Here is a 14,086-nt window from a genome sequence, read left to right on the forward strand (position 1 = left end):
TTCTTAGATGTCCCAACAAAGTTGAGTAATTTCCTTTTTTGACAAAAAATCAAACATCCAACGACTATTACTTTATTCCATCACTCTCTCTTTATCTTTCCTACTTTATTTCTCTCTACTTTTCAACATAATTTCTTAATCTTCGTGCCCAAAAGTTTTGACTCAACTTAGTTGAGACAGATGGAGGAGTAATAATGCAGGTCACACTATCCACTAACACTACTTTAACTATTATTCTCTTCCTCTATCTTACTTTACCAATTTTGTCTTAATTCTCGTAGTGTATCAATTGTATATTTTTATGGGACGGAGAGAGTATGTTTTGCAATAAATAAATAGAGTAAATAAATTGTTCGGATGTTCAGAGAGAGAGTCGCAAAAAGCGTAGATAGGAGAAGAGAGAGAGATTTTTGGTAGTGCAGCAGCGACAGGCGACAGCGTTGGAGGAGCAAAATTGGCGAATTTATGAGTGAAAGAGGGCCAGCAGCAGCGCCGCCGGCGGGAATGACGGTCACGGATCATCAAATTGCACAGGCGCTGGACTCTCTCCTTCGCGAAACTAACGCCCTTACTACCATTACCGCCGTCGTTGAACAGCTCCAGTCCAAACTCGGCGTCAACTTGCTTCACAAAATCGACTTCATTCGTAGCCAGATCCACCATTTCCACCTGCTCCACTCCAATTTCATGCCTCACTTTCAGCACCCCAAGGACCATTTCTCCATCCATCAAAACCCTAATTTCCCTCCCAATTTCTCCGCTGCCCAGGGTTACGCCTTCCGCCCCCCTCCCCCGCTCCCTCCTCACCCGCCGTCTCCGTCCTCGGTCGTAAACACCCCCAGCACCGCCTCTGCCGCTCCCCCTGCTAAAGAGAGGTGCGTTTCCTAAAATTTTGGGACAAAGTTTGTTTCTTGTTTGGTTGGTGTAGAAATTGGGGCTGCTTTCGGATAAGCTTTCCTTCAATTCCCACCTACTAAAGCGATCATTTTGTTTTTCCTTTTTCTTTTATAGAATTCTACCTTAGTGTGGGTGTGAGTGTGTATTTTAGAATCTGCATAATTTAATTTTGGTTTTGTATAGTTATTCTCTTAGCTGTAGAATTGTCACAGCATACCGATGAATTGTGGTAATCTTTTAGCACATTAAATCAAGGGTTTCGCTGTAAAGCATTTTAGTGGGTTCACTGTTGACTGAACTGAAGGGGTAAACACCGTTCGGAATCATTTTCTGTGATTAATTCTTAATCCCCGTTTGCGGCTATACATTTTCGTAGACATTTATTATCTGAAGTTTTTGTTGATGCTTGATGTATGCTAAGTTGCAAACATAGTACTAATATTTTCCATGAAATGGATCCACCGATGCTAATCATCATTTGGCGTAATGCTAGCTATATTCTTCCACTTTGTTGCAGTGCATCGACAGGGAAAAAAAGAAGAGGTGGGCCAGGTGGTCTGAATAAACTATGCAATGTTTCTCCATTGCTTCAAGCCATTGTAGGCCAGCCATCCTTGCCGAGGACTGAGGTATGAGAAGTTGAGAATCTATGTTCTTATTGCTTATTTCATCAAGAAAAATATATTCTTCCTAAAACTAGATTTTTTTGCAGATCGTGAAACAGTTGTGGGTGTACATTAGGAAACACAATCTTCAAGACCCAAACAATAAAAGGAAGATAATTTGTAACGACGAGCTCCGTTTGGTATTTGAGACTGACTGTACTGACATGTTCAAGATGAACAAATTGCTAGCTAAGCATATAACTGCGCTCGAGCCTACAAGTATGGATCTTTAAGTGTTAAAATCCATCCTGTGGTCTTTTCTGATAGTTTCTGCTCCTAATAAATTTATTAAAATGAATCTCATTTTTGCAGAACAGATGGCTCAAGATGCTAAAAGGCAGAAGGTTGAAGTGGAATCAGGAACTGAATCAACTGATGACCCAGTTCCAATTGTGGTAATATCTGAAGCACTTGCCAGTTTCTTTGGAACTGAGGAGAGGGAGATGTCACAAGCTGAAGTGTTGAGGCAAATGTGGGAGTATATAAAGGCTCACCAACTTGAGGTGTGCCACTGAGTTATGGTTATATTTCTCTTCTCGATTGCAAAGAGTTGTTTTTCCCCCTTGTACTAAACTGAAACTATTATGTACTCGAATAGATTTTGGCTTCCTGCTTGTGCCTTTGGAAGGGGCGAATTTAACATCTCTCTCTTTTCAAATTTATTGTGTCTTTGGCATCACTTCCAAATTTTCGAAGTTAATTTTGTTTGTAATGAGCTTAGATGAAAAACCCCATGTGATATGTGAGCTGGAACAAGAAAGTAATCTTCTAGTTCTCTGTGTAGGTTGTCTCTTTGTTCTGTGTTTTTTGTTTCTCAGTTAGTCAACTGCAGAATCTTGCTTTCTTGAATTGCACTCCCTTCCATCCTTGCTTACTCTTTTTTCCCATTTTTTCTTTTTCCTTTCTGTCACAGAAATTGTCCCCTTTTATGATCTAAAGTAACTTTCCTCTGTTTTGCTTCTCTAGGATCCTCTGAACTCAACAGCAATCCTGTGCAATGAAAAATTACGAGAGCTTCTTGGCTGTGAAAGCATCTCAGCATTGGAGGTACCAGAGATGTTGGCACAACGCCACTTGTTCAAGAAATCCTGACAGAGATCTGACTGGTAAGTCTTCCCCAAGTTACTTCATTTACTATGAAATTTATACTTTTAAAATCATACTCCGAAAATTATACTTTTGAATCAGCATTGATGTAAAAGATATCATAACAGAACTTTCTGCTATCTGTTTGGAATTGTAATCAAATGTCCTTTTTAAGGTCCCATGTTTTCACATTCGGCACAAATTTTCTCAGAGTCCTGGTTTTCCCATAATATCTAAACTAGTTGACACCTAAAGAACTCCTTAGTTATACTTTTGAGTTTTATAGTAGTGTCATACTTCTTCATTGTTCTTTGTTATTTTTGTTACACGGTTTCTGCCACACCTCCAGATATTTTAAGGTATTCTCCTCCTAATTAAGTAGCTGCACAACTAAAATTATTCAGAAATTATTGCCACAAGCTCTTAAAATCGATGTCTAATAATACCGTTTATTTCCTCTTGTTATAGATTGCAGATAGATGATGTTAATCCTAACACACTGTATCCTGACATTACTCCTCTGAATGGTGTTCTTCCTGTATAGAAGGTTCTATGGCTTGTGTCTTATGATTGTGGCGCGAGAAATTCATGGTGTTGGTAAATTATGAATACAATTCCAACTCATCTCGTCACCAGATATGTTAGATTTCTTTCTCGTTGCAACGTTTATGTATTTTCTGATATGGGTATTTGCTAGTTTGTGATATGGTAGGTCATGCACTGAACCTCCCAATTGTAAAGAGAGGTGTGTAGGTTTCATTCTTTATCATCTGTTCTGAAACAACTACTAGTGTAATACATATGCTTGCAATTCCAGTTGAGTCCTTGAGATAATCTATCGATTATTAGTATGTACAGAATTTTTACCTCATAAATTTCTAACAATTTTTCTTCCCAAAATCTTAGGAGCGTTCAAATGACTGTGCATACCAAGTCATTATCTCTTCTAACAGATCTCATCAGCAACAAGTCTTTTAACCGAAAGACCAAAAAGGAAATAGTGCATACTCTTGAAGGACGGATGGAGTATAAAAAAAAATGTGTTTGTACTTATAAAGTTTAAAAATTGCATAATTAAATTTCCTAAAACGGAATTCTCTTTTTCATAAAAAAAATTAATAAAGCCATTCGAAAACGTGACCATGTGGCATACGATGGAATAAATAGAAATTGAAACGAACTGTGCCAATGACTAAATTACATAATCAGGACTAATGTTATAACCAAGTCAAAGGGCTGTAACGCACAGAAAATATAAGATGCTCCAATAATTACTTTTATTGATCAGCTTAGTTGAATTAATTCAACTTGTCTAGATAGAATCATACTAGTCATAACAGAAATTAATGAAGTAGACAAATAATCATACAGCGTGAACCATAATAAAAAGGGTACACACCAACTATTGTTACTATACGCATTTTGATCGCTAGAAAAACCATGTCTGAATGAAGGATTGTTAGAAACTCCACGCATGGATTTATTTTTAGGTCATAATACTCCATTTGTTCCACTTAAAATAACAAATTTCCCTTTTAATTTCAATGCTACACTAAAAAATAACATATTCGAAGGATAAGTTTAGAGTTTAGAGACACAATGTCATAAATTATGCGCAAATTTGATGGTTGCTCTCGCAAACCTACGGGCTCAAATAGCATCCATTTTTTATATCCACAATCCCTAATGCTACATTGACAAACCAACAAAGCTCACATGAACCCTCATAAACCATTAAACAATTCAATTGATTCTCACCAATTCCTCTATAAATAACCACCAATATAATGATTTATGCAACCCAACAACACCAAGTACTACCAATCAAACAGAATGTCCAACTCAAGCACCTTCAACCTCATGCTAGTATGCGCGCTCGCGCTCCTCGCCGCCTCTGCAATGGCCGACGGCAGCGCGTACGCGACAGCCACGCCGTCGACCATATGCAACGTGGGCGTGTCGGAGCTGGCGCAGTGCCTCCCGGCGATAACCAGGAAGGCTCCGCCGCGGCCCACGAAGGAGTGCTGTGGGGTGATGAAGAAGGCCAACCTGCGGTGCCTATGCAACTACAAGGCGCAGTTCAAAAGCTTCGGAATAGATCCAGCTAAAGCCATGGTGTTGCCCAAAAAGTGTGGCCGTAACCTTCCAAGACAATGCTGAATTTATGTATGTTTGATTAATTAATGCTTTTCTTGTAATCTCTCTTTAAAATCGTTCTGCTTCTTTACTTGTAGACTCAGTGTCTCAATGTATTATGCTTTCGTTTTCACATCAAATGTCTAAATAAAAGAGAGAAGAACAAATGCAGCATGGTAGTAGTACCTTTTTTTGTTTGTGAAACACAAATTTTGTAGGATTTACAGGTAATGTGGCAAGGCATATGGGAATCATATTCATTGAAGCTCACACTTGGGATCACTAATCAAATCTTGTTAATGTTTCATCCAAAACCAATTGATGATAGAACGAGCAACATAAGAGCATCCGCAACGGTGGCGCTGCTCGCCACCGCCGTCCGCGCCGCTGGCACGGACGCCACCCGCCGCCGCTGCGCTCGAGCCGCTGGCACGGCGCTGCTCGATGCATCGAGCAGCGCCGTGCCAGCGAGCAGCTGACGTGGCGCGCCCTCATTTGTCAACGGCATAGCCGTTGGGTTTAAATAATTTTTTTTTAAATCGGTTTTTAATTAAAAAAACCGATAAAAAAAATTTTTCACTTCCCAAAAAAATTATATCCGTTTATAACCGTTTTTTCCCACTTTTTAATTTTTTTAATTTTTTTTACCCCAAAAATACACATTTTCATCTATAAATACCCCCCAATTTCACTTCCCAAAAATTCACATCAAATTACACAATTCTCATCGTCATTCTCTAATCTCCATTCTCATCTTCAATCTCTCATATCCATTTTCATCTTCATTCTCTCATACCCTACAACATCACTATGTCCGGCCAAGGCGATAACCCTACGGGCTCCCACGGTTGGAACCCCGAATGGTTCGGTTCACAACCGTTTCCTAGTCCGGAAACGGAATATTCGGCCCCTCCTCAAACCCAAGATTCGGCCGTTCCGGGTGGCTACCGTCCATACCCAATCGACGACCAAGGTGCCTCCGAAGGACGATACGGGTGGACACCGGAGCCTAGGCCGACCGCCCCCTCCCAACCTCCGCAAGCTCCTACTCGCAGCAGCGGTGTCCGCACACCGTACACGCCGGCGGAGATGGATAAATTGTTCAAGGCGTACTTCGAAATCTCCGAAGATGCGGCGGTTGGCACGAACCAATCGGGCGATCACTTTTGGTGGCGCGTATCTCGCCGGTACAATGCAAACCGGCCACCGGGAACGATCGAGCGCAACGAGAGTATGGTGCGCAACTGCATCGGCCGAGCCAACGACGAAATTGGCAAGTTCAATGGCTATTTCCTCCAGGAGTCGCGGAATGCCGGGAGCGGCCGGAGCGAGGTCGACATCATCACTGCGGCGCTGAGCACATACCAATCCATGAACGGTAAGTCGTTCAAGTACCTCAACGTTTGGCAGGAAACGCGGTTCCACCCGAGGTATCTGGGAGGCGTAACATCCTCCTCTAGCGGCTCCTCCAAACGGTCAAGGTCGGTATCCCTATCCGACTCCGGCTCAGAAGAAGTGGCTAGCCAACTCGCCGGAGCTAACTTGTGTAGCCCCGACGCCGGACCAAGCGGTTCCCAACGCCGACCGCAAGGAAGGAATAAGGCGGCGGCCGAGCGCCGGCGCTCCGCGACTCCATCGGCCCCCGCCCCCGAACCCGCACCCTATGTTCCACCTCCACCCCCGAACAACTCGTTGTGGGCCCTTTTGGCCCAACTCTATATGGCCGATAGGTCAACTATGACCCCCACGCAACTTCAAACGCACGAGGGCATGATAGTGGGTCTCCAAAAACAATTGGGGTTGTTGCCGCCGGATGAGTAGTCTTCCTCGGGTAATATTAGCCAATAATTATGTAATTTTTAATTTTTAGTATTTTAATTATGTAATTTTTAATTTTTAGGATTTTAATTATGTCTTTTTTATTTTATTTGTATTTTGTAATATTTATTGTTATTTTTTAATGAATTTTAGTATTATGGAAATGTTTATGTTTAATTGAATATTAAATTAATTGTGCTCGTCCTTGCGGAAGAGTACAGTTGTGGGTGTTGTGCTCTTGCCAGAGAGCATGCATGAATAGTACCGCCCGTGCCCACAACTGTGCCGCTGGCAAGAGCACGGTTGTGGATGCTCTAAGATACTTCCTCCGTTCCTAAAAAATAGACTAGATTTGAAATGACACGGGTTTTAATGTACGACTGGTAAAATAAGAGAGATAGAAAGAAAAAGTGCTTAGAGTATTTTTAGTGGAGAATGAGACTCACCTCATTAGATAGAAAAAAGTTTTCTTAAATGAAATTGGTCTATTTTTAAGGTACATCCCAAAATGATAAATTAGTATACTTTTAAGGGACGGAGTAGACATGTTCACGGTTCAAAAACCGTCTGTCCAGGTTCGGAACCGGCGGTTCACGTTCAGAAAAGGCATGAACCTGAACCGGCCCGACATGAAATTTGACGGTTCTGGTTCACGGCTCGAAAACGCCGGTTTTTTTAATGTTGCATGTTGCTCATAATTATTCGACAATTTTGAGATGTCCCTTAAAAATAGACCAATTCTATTTAAAATAGACCAAACCGCCGGTTTTTGAACTGTGAGCATGTCTACCTCGTCCCCCTAAAAATAGACCACATTTGCCATTTTGGGATGTTCCTTAAAAATACACTAATTCTATTTAAGGAAACCTTTTCATCTCTAATGAGTTGGACCGCATTCTCTACTAACAACACTTCAATCTCGTTTTCTTTCTATCCCTTTATTACTTTACCAATTGTATTAAAACTCGTGTCGTTTCAAATAATGTCTATTTTTTAGGGACGGAGAGAGTATATGTATATACAATAATTGTTATTCCATCCGCCCCATAAAAATATGTGCACTTTCCATTTCCGTCTGTCTCATAAAAATATGGGCATTTTCATTTATGTAAAGTTGTATATATCAATTTATTTACAGCTTATATCACTATGACGTCCCACCGTTACAACTCAATAAACACTAAGAATAATGTGGGTCATATTATCCACTAATACCACTTTTACTTTTCTTCTCCTCCGTCTCTTACTTTACCGATGGTGTATTATTTCTTGTATTATTTCAAATACCTAAGTATATTTTTATGGGAATGGGGAAACATTAAAAAAATTGTGGTGTAATTGGCAATTTTGCTGTGTTACAAGAATTAGGTGCTGAGTTATCATTATTTATATGTTATATTCTTTTTTTTATATCTTAAGGCACACTTCTATTAAGTCCATTTTATTTCTTTTTTATTTTTTTTAATTTACACCTCTATTTCTCTTCACTCAACAACCACATTATCTATATTTAGTTTTTATCACTTACCATATAATATTCTCTCTTATTAGTTAGTATCTTATCAATTTTGTATTTGCACCGTAATTTATGTCTATTGCTCTTACTCAATAATCATTTTATTTATCTCTAGTTTTTATCACGTATCCTATAATTCCTTCTCTCTAATTGGTTATATCTCTCGTGCAAATCCTACTACCAATGCTATAATGGCTTTCGGAAACATCAACATAAAAAAAGTGATACTCCTGGTTATTAACAATATTTTAGTGGGCATTACCATTTACGTAACTAGAAACTGAAGCAAATAACTTGTCTAGTAAATTAACGTTATCTGAAATAATATTTCTTACTATTTTCACATATTTCCAACTGCATGATTGCTCATTATTTGGTTGAATTCATCTTTGCCAGATTTAGTTGAAATTTTCGTTTCTATAATTAAATTGTGCAGGCAACAAAAAAAAGTTAAGGGAGGAAAAGAATATGCTATCCGCGGAGTAATACTTATAGCTACTATTCAATTGGCATGACTGGTTATCATATGATTATCCATTTAGAATTAAGTTGTGAAATTATTTTAGATGGAAGGAGTGGCTATATATGACTAATTATCATATGTTTATCTCATAAATCAAACACAATATATATTTAATCATGAGATATATAATCTTACAAACGAACAACCCATAATGGAAAAAACGTAAAAATAGAAAGAGGACAGAGTGGTGTGAGGGGCGAGACAAAATCTAACAAAATTATTTTTTTATTCTCTTAATCGGGCTAAGAGGCAAAATCGCAGGTCTTGCATATCTAGTACCCTCCGTTCATTAAAAATAGTTTCACTGGTGGAGGCACAAATTTTAAAGTTAAAATTGGTAAAGTATGACAGAAAAATAGGTAAAGTGAGTAAAATATAACCATGAGAGAAGAAGGGAAGTAAGAATGAAATAGGAGAGAGAAAAATAAAAAATGAATAATCAATTTGGAGTAACTTTCATTTTTAATACTCCACGGGATTGATTTTGATTGAGAAGTGAAAATAAAAAGATAGACACTATTTTGAGTGAAATATAGTACTTCATCCGTTTCATAATAGTGGAGGCATTTCTTTCCGGCACGGAGATTAAGAAAACAGTGTGTAATGTATTAAATAAAAAATAATAAAGTATGAGAGATGAAAAAGTAGAGAGAATATATTAAGAGAGATGAAAAAGTAGAGAGAATAAATTAAGAGAGATGAAAAAGTAAATGGGATGAAATATGTTAACTTTTACTAAAAAGAGAAATGACTCCATTATTATGGAACGTACCAAAATTACAAAATGACTCTACTACTATGAAACGGGGGAGTAGTCCATTCTTTACCTGTTTTCTAGGTTACTTTACATAGATTGAGATTGGTTATGTAGTTTAGTCTCTGAAATAATTAACAAACCCATATTGGTCTAGTAAAACTCCAATGGGCTTATATTTGAATAAGCTAAACTAAATGAAAACTTTCGCAATGATAGAGAGTGCATATAAAAGCGAAATTAATTGAGGCTCGCACATAAAAACAAAAATGCAGTTTAATAAACGTTATTCTTTAATTAAGAAAGTCATTGATCATGTCCATTTTTTCAGTTCTAATTCAACTGTTGACATTTATTAATTGTATCCTCATATCTTCAATGTAAATAAATCATTTTCGATTTTATGGGACATCTAGTCATAAATTATTTCAATTGGATATTGTACAAACTACTGTTGATCGACCAATAATTCAAAATATGAGCCGGCAACCTCGATCTCAAATCATGTACTATTGCAAAAGCTCGTTCAATTTTAAAGTTTAAAAGTTTGTACATATTGAAAACGTCTAATAAAAAGATAGACGTTAAAGATTGCGACGGAATTAAAAAAAATTCAAAATTGAAATGAAAGAGACATTAATTCTTTAATAATTGGAAATATATTACAATATCAACATTTTTTTCATAGAATTCCTCATCTCTAAATTTCTAGCTTCAACTATGATCTATAATCGTTTTCATTATTATTTTACATGGATGGTTGCCGGTTAGTACTAGAATTTATAGTTTGGATATAAGAGCATCCGCAGCGGTCGGACACGGCGTCCGTCTGTCTGTGCCAGCGGCGCGGCGGAACGCTGCTCATTGCTGCGCTCTTGCCGCTGGCGCGGTGCTGCTCTTAGCTAAGGGCACGTCCGTGCCAGCGAGCAGCTGACGTGACGGCTCCTAATTGGCCAACGGCAATGCCGTTGGCAAATTCAATTTTTTTAAAAAAAAAATCAGATTTTAATTAAAAAATCTGATTAAAAATAAAAAAAAATTCCCACTTCCCAAACAATTATATCCGTTTTCTCCCCACTTTTAATTTATTTTTCAATTTTTTCCCCCAAAAATACACATTTTCATCTATTAATACCTCCACTTCCACACAAAAAATTTCACACCACACTACACAATTCTCATCTAAATTCTCTCATTTCCATTCTTACAATTCTCAATCTTTCTTTCACTCTTACAACAAAAAAATGTCCGGCTCCGACGATCACCCCTCCAGCTCCCACAGTTGGAACCCCGAATGGTTTGGTTCACAACCATTTCCTAGTCCGGAAACGGAATTTTCTGCCCCTGCTCAAACCCTAAGTTCCCAAGCTCCGGGTGGCTACCGGCCTTACCCGGTCGACGACCAAGATGCCCCCGATGGGCAATACGGGTGGGCACCCGAACCACCCGTACCTAGAGCGGGAGGGAGCGGCGGCTCTCAAACTCCTCTTATTCCTACTCGTGGTGTCCGTACCCCGTACACTCCGGGGGAGATTGAGTAATTATTCAAAGCGTTTTTGTCTATCTCCGAATATCCGGTAATTGGCACGAACCAATCCGGGGACCATTTTTGGTGGCGCATCTGTCGCCGGTACAATGAAAACCGACCGGCTGGAACAATCGAGCGCAACGAGAGTATGGTGCACAATGCCATATACATAGCCAACGAAGAAATCTAAAAGTTCCAGGGGTATTACCTCCAGGAAGAGCGGTCGGCAGGGAACGGCAGAAGCGAGGTCGACATCATTAGTGCCACGTTGGCGACCTACCAATCCCAACACTACAAACCGTTCAAGTACCTCAATGTTTGATAGGAGGTGCGTGTGCATCTGAAGTATAGGGGAGGCGTATCATCCTCCTCTAGCTCCTCCGAAAAACGGTCGAGGTCGGTATCCCTATCCGACGCCAGCTCCGATGAGACGTCCACCCAACTCGCCGGAGCTAACTTGGGTAGCCCAGACGCCGGCCCGAGTAGTTCCCAACGCCAGCCGCAAGGAAGGAAGAAGTCGACGGCCAACCACCTTCGCGCACGACTCCATCCGCCCCCGATCCAGCTCTCGCTCCCTTTGTGCCACCTCAACCCCCCACCAACTCATTGTGGGGGGTTTTGGCCCAATTAAATTTGGCCGATAGGTCAACTATGACCCACGAGCAACTTCGATCGCATGTGACAATAATACGGGGTCTCTAAAGAACATTGGGGATAGAGCAGGATGAATAGTCTTCCACGGGGGTATTTTTAGCCTTTAATTATGTAATTTTATTTAAGGAGTTAAATTATGTAATTTTTATTTTTTAGGTGTTTAATCATGTAATTTTTAATATTTTAATTGTATAATTTTTTATTTTTAGAATTTTAATTATGTAATTTTTAATTTTTTTGTAATTTGTAATATTATTCCGGGTATTTTTAATGCATTTTAATTTTGTGGAAATGTTTTTATTCAAATTGAATAATAGAATGGTGGGACCCTTGAGCTTGTCCTTGTGGAAGAGCACGAATATGAGTGTTGTGCTCTTGCCTAAGAGTAGGGAGTAAAAAAGTAATAAAAGTGGGTCCGGACCCACATCCTTGCTCGTTGTCAAGAGCACGGATGTGGATGCTCGTTTAGAGCATCACCAATGGAGGCGTCAAAACCGCAACGCCGATTTTTCGCCGACGCCGGTTCTGACGCCGAACCATTGCGACCGGCGTCGGCGAAATTGACGGCAACTTCGGCGTGGCCATGCCGATTCGTGTGATGACGCCGGTTCTAACGCCGATCCTCACGGCGCCATTGTAGGCCCCGGATCGGCCTCAGACCGGCGTCAGTTTTTAATTTTTAATTTTTTTTTCAAAACACACTATGTATACGCGCTTTGAAAGTCATTTTCATTCGCACCACTTGTTTTAACGAGTACTCTATCTTTCTTTCTGTACAAGATCAATAATGAGCAATGGAGAACAACTACGAAGGTACTCCAGTGACTCCCGGGGGATGGTCTCAGACTCCCCCGACTCCCGGGGTAGGGTCCCAGACTTCCCCGGCTCCTGGGGGAGGTGGTTGGCCTCCGATGACCGGGTACTACAACATGTACCTGTGGCAGCAGATGATGCCGGGGTGGGCACCCGGCATGCAGCCCCCTATGCAGATGATGCCGGGGTGGGCACCCGGGATGCAGTCTCATTGTGGATGCTCTTATATGGATATGCAATTGAGGGCATGAATAACCCCGTCCCCATTTCCGGACCCAAGTCCTCTCCACGTCATCATTCCTCTACAGTTGCGGCCCAGGCCCCAACTCCTCTAACCCTGCAGGCCGCAACTCGGGCCGCAACTAATAAATGACACTATTCACAACTCCAACCTATTTTAAATGTAAAATAAAAAACTTCGAAAATTTATAACACAGAAAATTTAATTTCGCCGAATACTGCAAAATTACAACATAGAAATTTTAAAACTGAAAATAAAATACAATAAAATATCGTCAATGCTGGAAAACGTTGGTGCGAGTCCAAATTTCTTCGATTAGATCGGCTTGGAGGCGAGTGTGTTGTTTCTCTTGGCGCATCGCAGCTGAACGGGCCATGCCATTGCGGATGTCGGGAGGAAGGCCCTGCACGGGCGGCTCGGTGACAACGTAGTCACTCCCGGTGCTGGCGAGCGGATCGTCGCTCCACAAAGTGACGTTATCTTGCTCGTCCTCAACGATCATGTTATGCATTATGATACATGCATACATGATGTCGGCGATGTGTGACCGCTGCCAACCACGGGCCGCTCCCTTCACGATAGCCAACCGTGCTTGGAGGACTCCGAATGCACGCTCGATATCTTTCCGAGCCGCCTCTTGCCTTTGGGCAAACATTGCCCTCCGATCGGTTGTCAGAGCTGTGATAGTCTTCACGAACACGGGCCATCGAGGGTAGATCCCGTATGCCAGATAATACCCCATACTATACCGATGGTGGTTGGCCGTGAACTCTACGTTCGGTGCTCGCCCGACACACAAGTCGTTGAACAATGGAGACTCGTTCAACACATTGAGGTCGTTGTTGGACCCTGCGACACCAAAGTAGGCATGCCAGATCCACAATCTGCAATCGGCAACGACCTCCAACACAATCGTGAGATGTGTGCCCTTGTGCCCGCTAGTGTATTGTCCTCTCCAAGCCGTTGGACAATTCTTCCACTGCCAGTGCATACAGTCGATGCTTCCAAGCATCCCCGGGAAGCCGTGGGCCCGCTCTTGCCTGTCGACCAACTTCCTAACATCGTTGGTCGTTGGCTTTCTCAAGTACGTATCCTTGAATGCTTCAATGACTGCCCGACAGAATCTAGCGAGACACTCCCGTCCACTAGGCTCGCTTACATGGAGATACTCATCGAACATATCTGATGTAGTTCCGTAAGCGAGTTGACGAATGACAGACGTGCATTTCTGCAGCGTCGATATACTTTGCCGGCCCACAGCATCGGTAGTTTGGCTGAAATACATGTCATGAGCTACAACTGCGTTGACGATGCGTAGGAACAAATGCCTCCGCATCCGGAACCGGCGACGGAACATCTGATCACTCCATCGCGGATCTCTAGAGAAATAATCCGTGAAAAGCCGCAAGGCAGCTTGTTCACGGTCTCAGTGAATATACATCCGGGTACGTGGCA

The 14,086-nt window shown here is 41.1% G+C and overlaps 2 protein-coding genes across 3 annotated transcripts; both read left to right on the forward strand.

Annotated features, from left to right (window-relative positions):
- Nucleotides 1-360: 360 nt before the first annotated feature.
- On the forward strand, nt 361-3,499 carry LOC121783735 (formin-like protein 18). Of its 2 annotated transcripts, none has more exons than XM_042181898.1 (6): nt 361-875; nt 1,415-1,526; nt 1,610-1,781; nt 1,875-2,065; nt 2,529-2,668; nt 3,117-3,499. In XM_042181898.1, exons 1-5 carry the CDS (start codon nt 466-468, stop codon nt 2,652-2,654), a joined length of 1,011 nt encoding a protein of 336 aa, XP_042037832.1. In that variant the 5' UTR covers nt 361-465; the 3' UTR covers nt 2,655-2,668; nt 3,117-3,499. The 2 variants fall into 2 exon arrangements, with proteins under 2 accessions (XP_042037832.1, XP_042037833.1); XM_042181899.1 differs by having other exon boundaries at nt 3,193-3,499.
- A 982-nt stretch (nt 3,500-4,481) lies between these two features.
- Nucleotides 4,482-4,808, forward strand: LOC121784331 (putative lipid-transfer protein DIR1). The gene has a single exon (XM_042182488.1). It carries the CDS (start codon nt 4,482-4,484, stop codon nt 4,806-4,808), a length of 327 nt encoding a protein of 108 aa, XP_042038422.1.
- Nucleotides 4,809-14,086: the final 9,278 nt, after the last annotated feature.

Source organism: Salvia splendens, chromosome 21 (assembly GCF_004379255.2).
Source record: "Salvia splendens isolate huo1 chromosome 21, SspV2, whole genome shotgun sequence".
NCBI classification, from domain to species: Eukaryota; Viridiplantae; Streptophyta; class Magnoliopsida; order Lamiales; family Lamiaceae; genus Salvia; species Salvia splendens.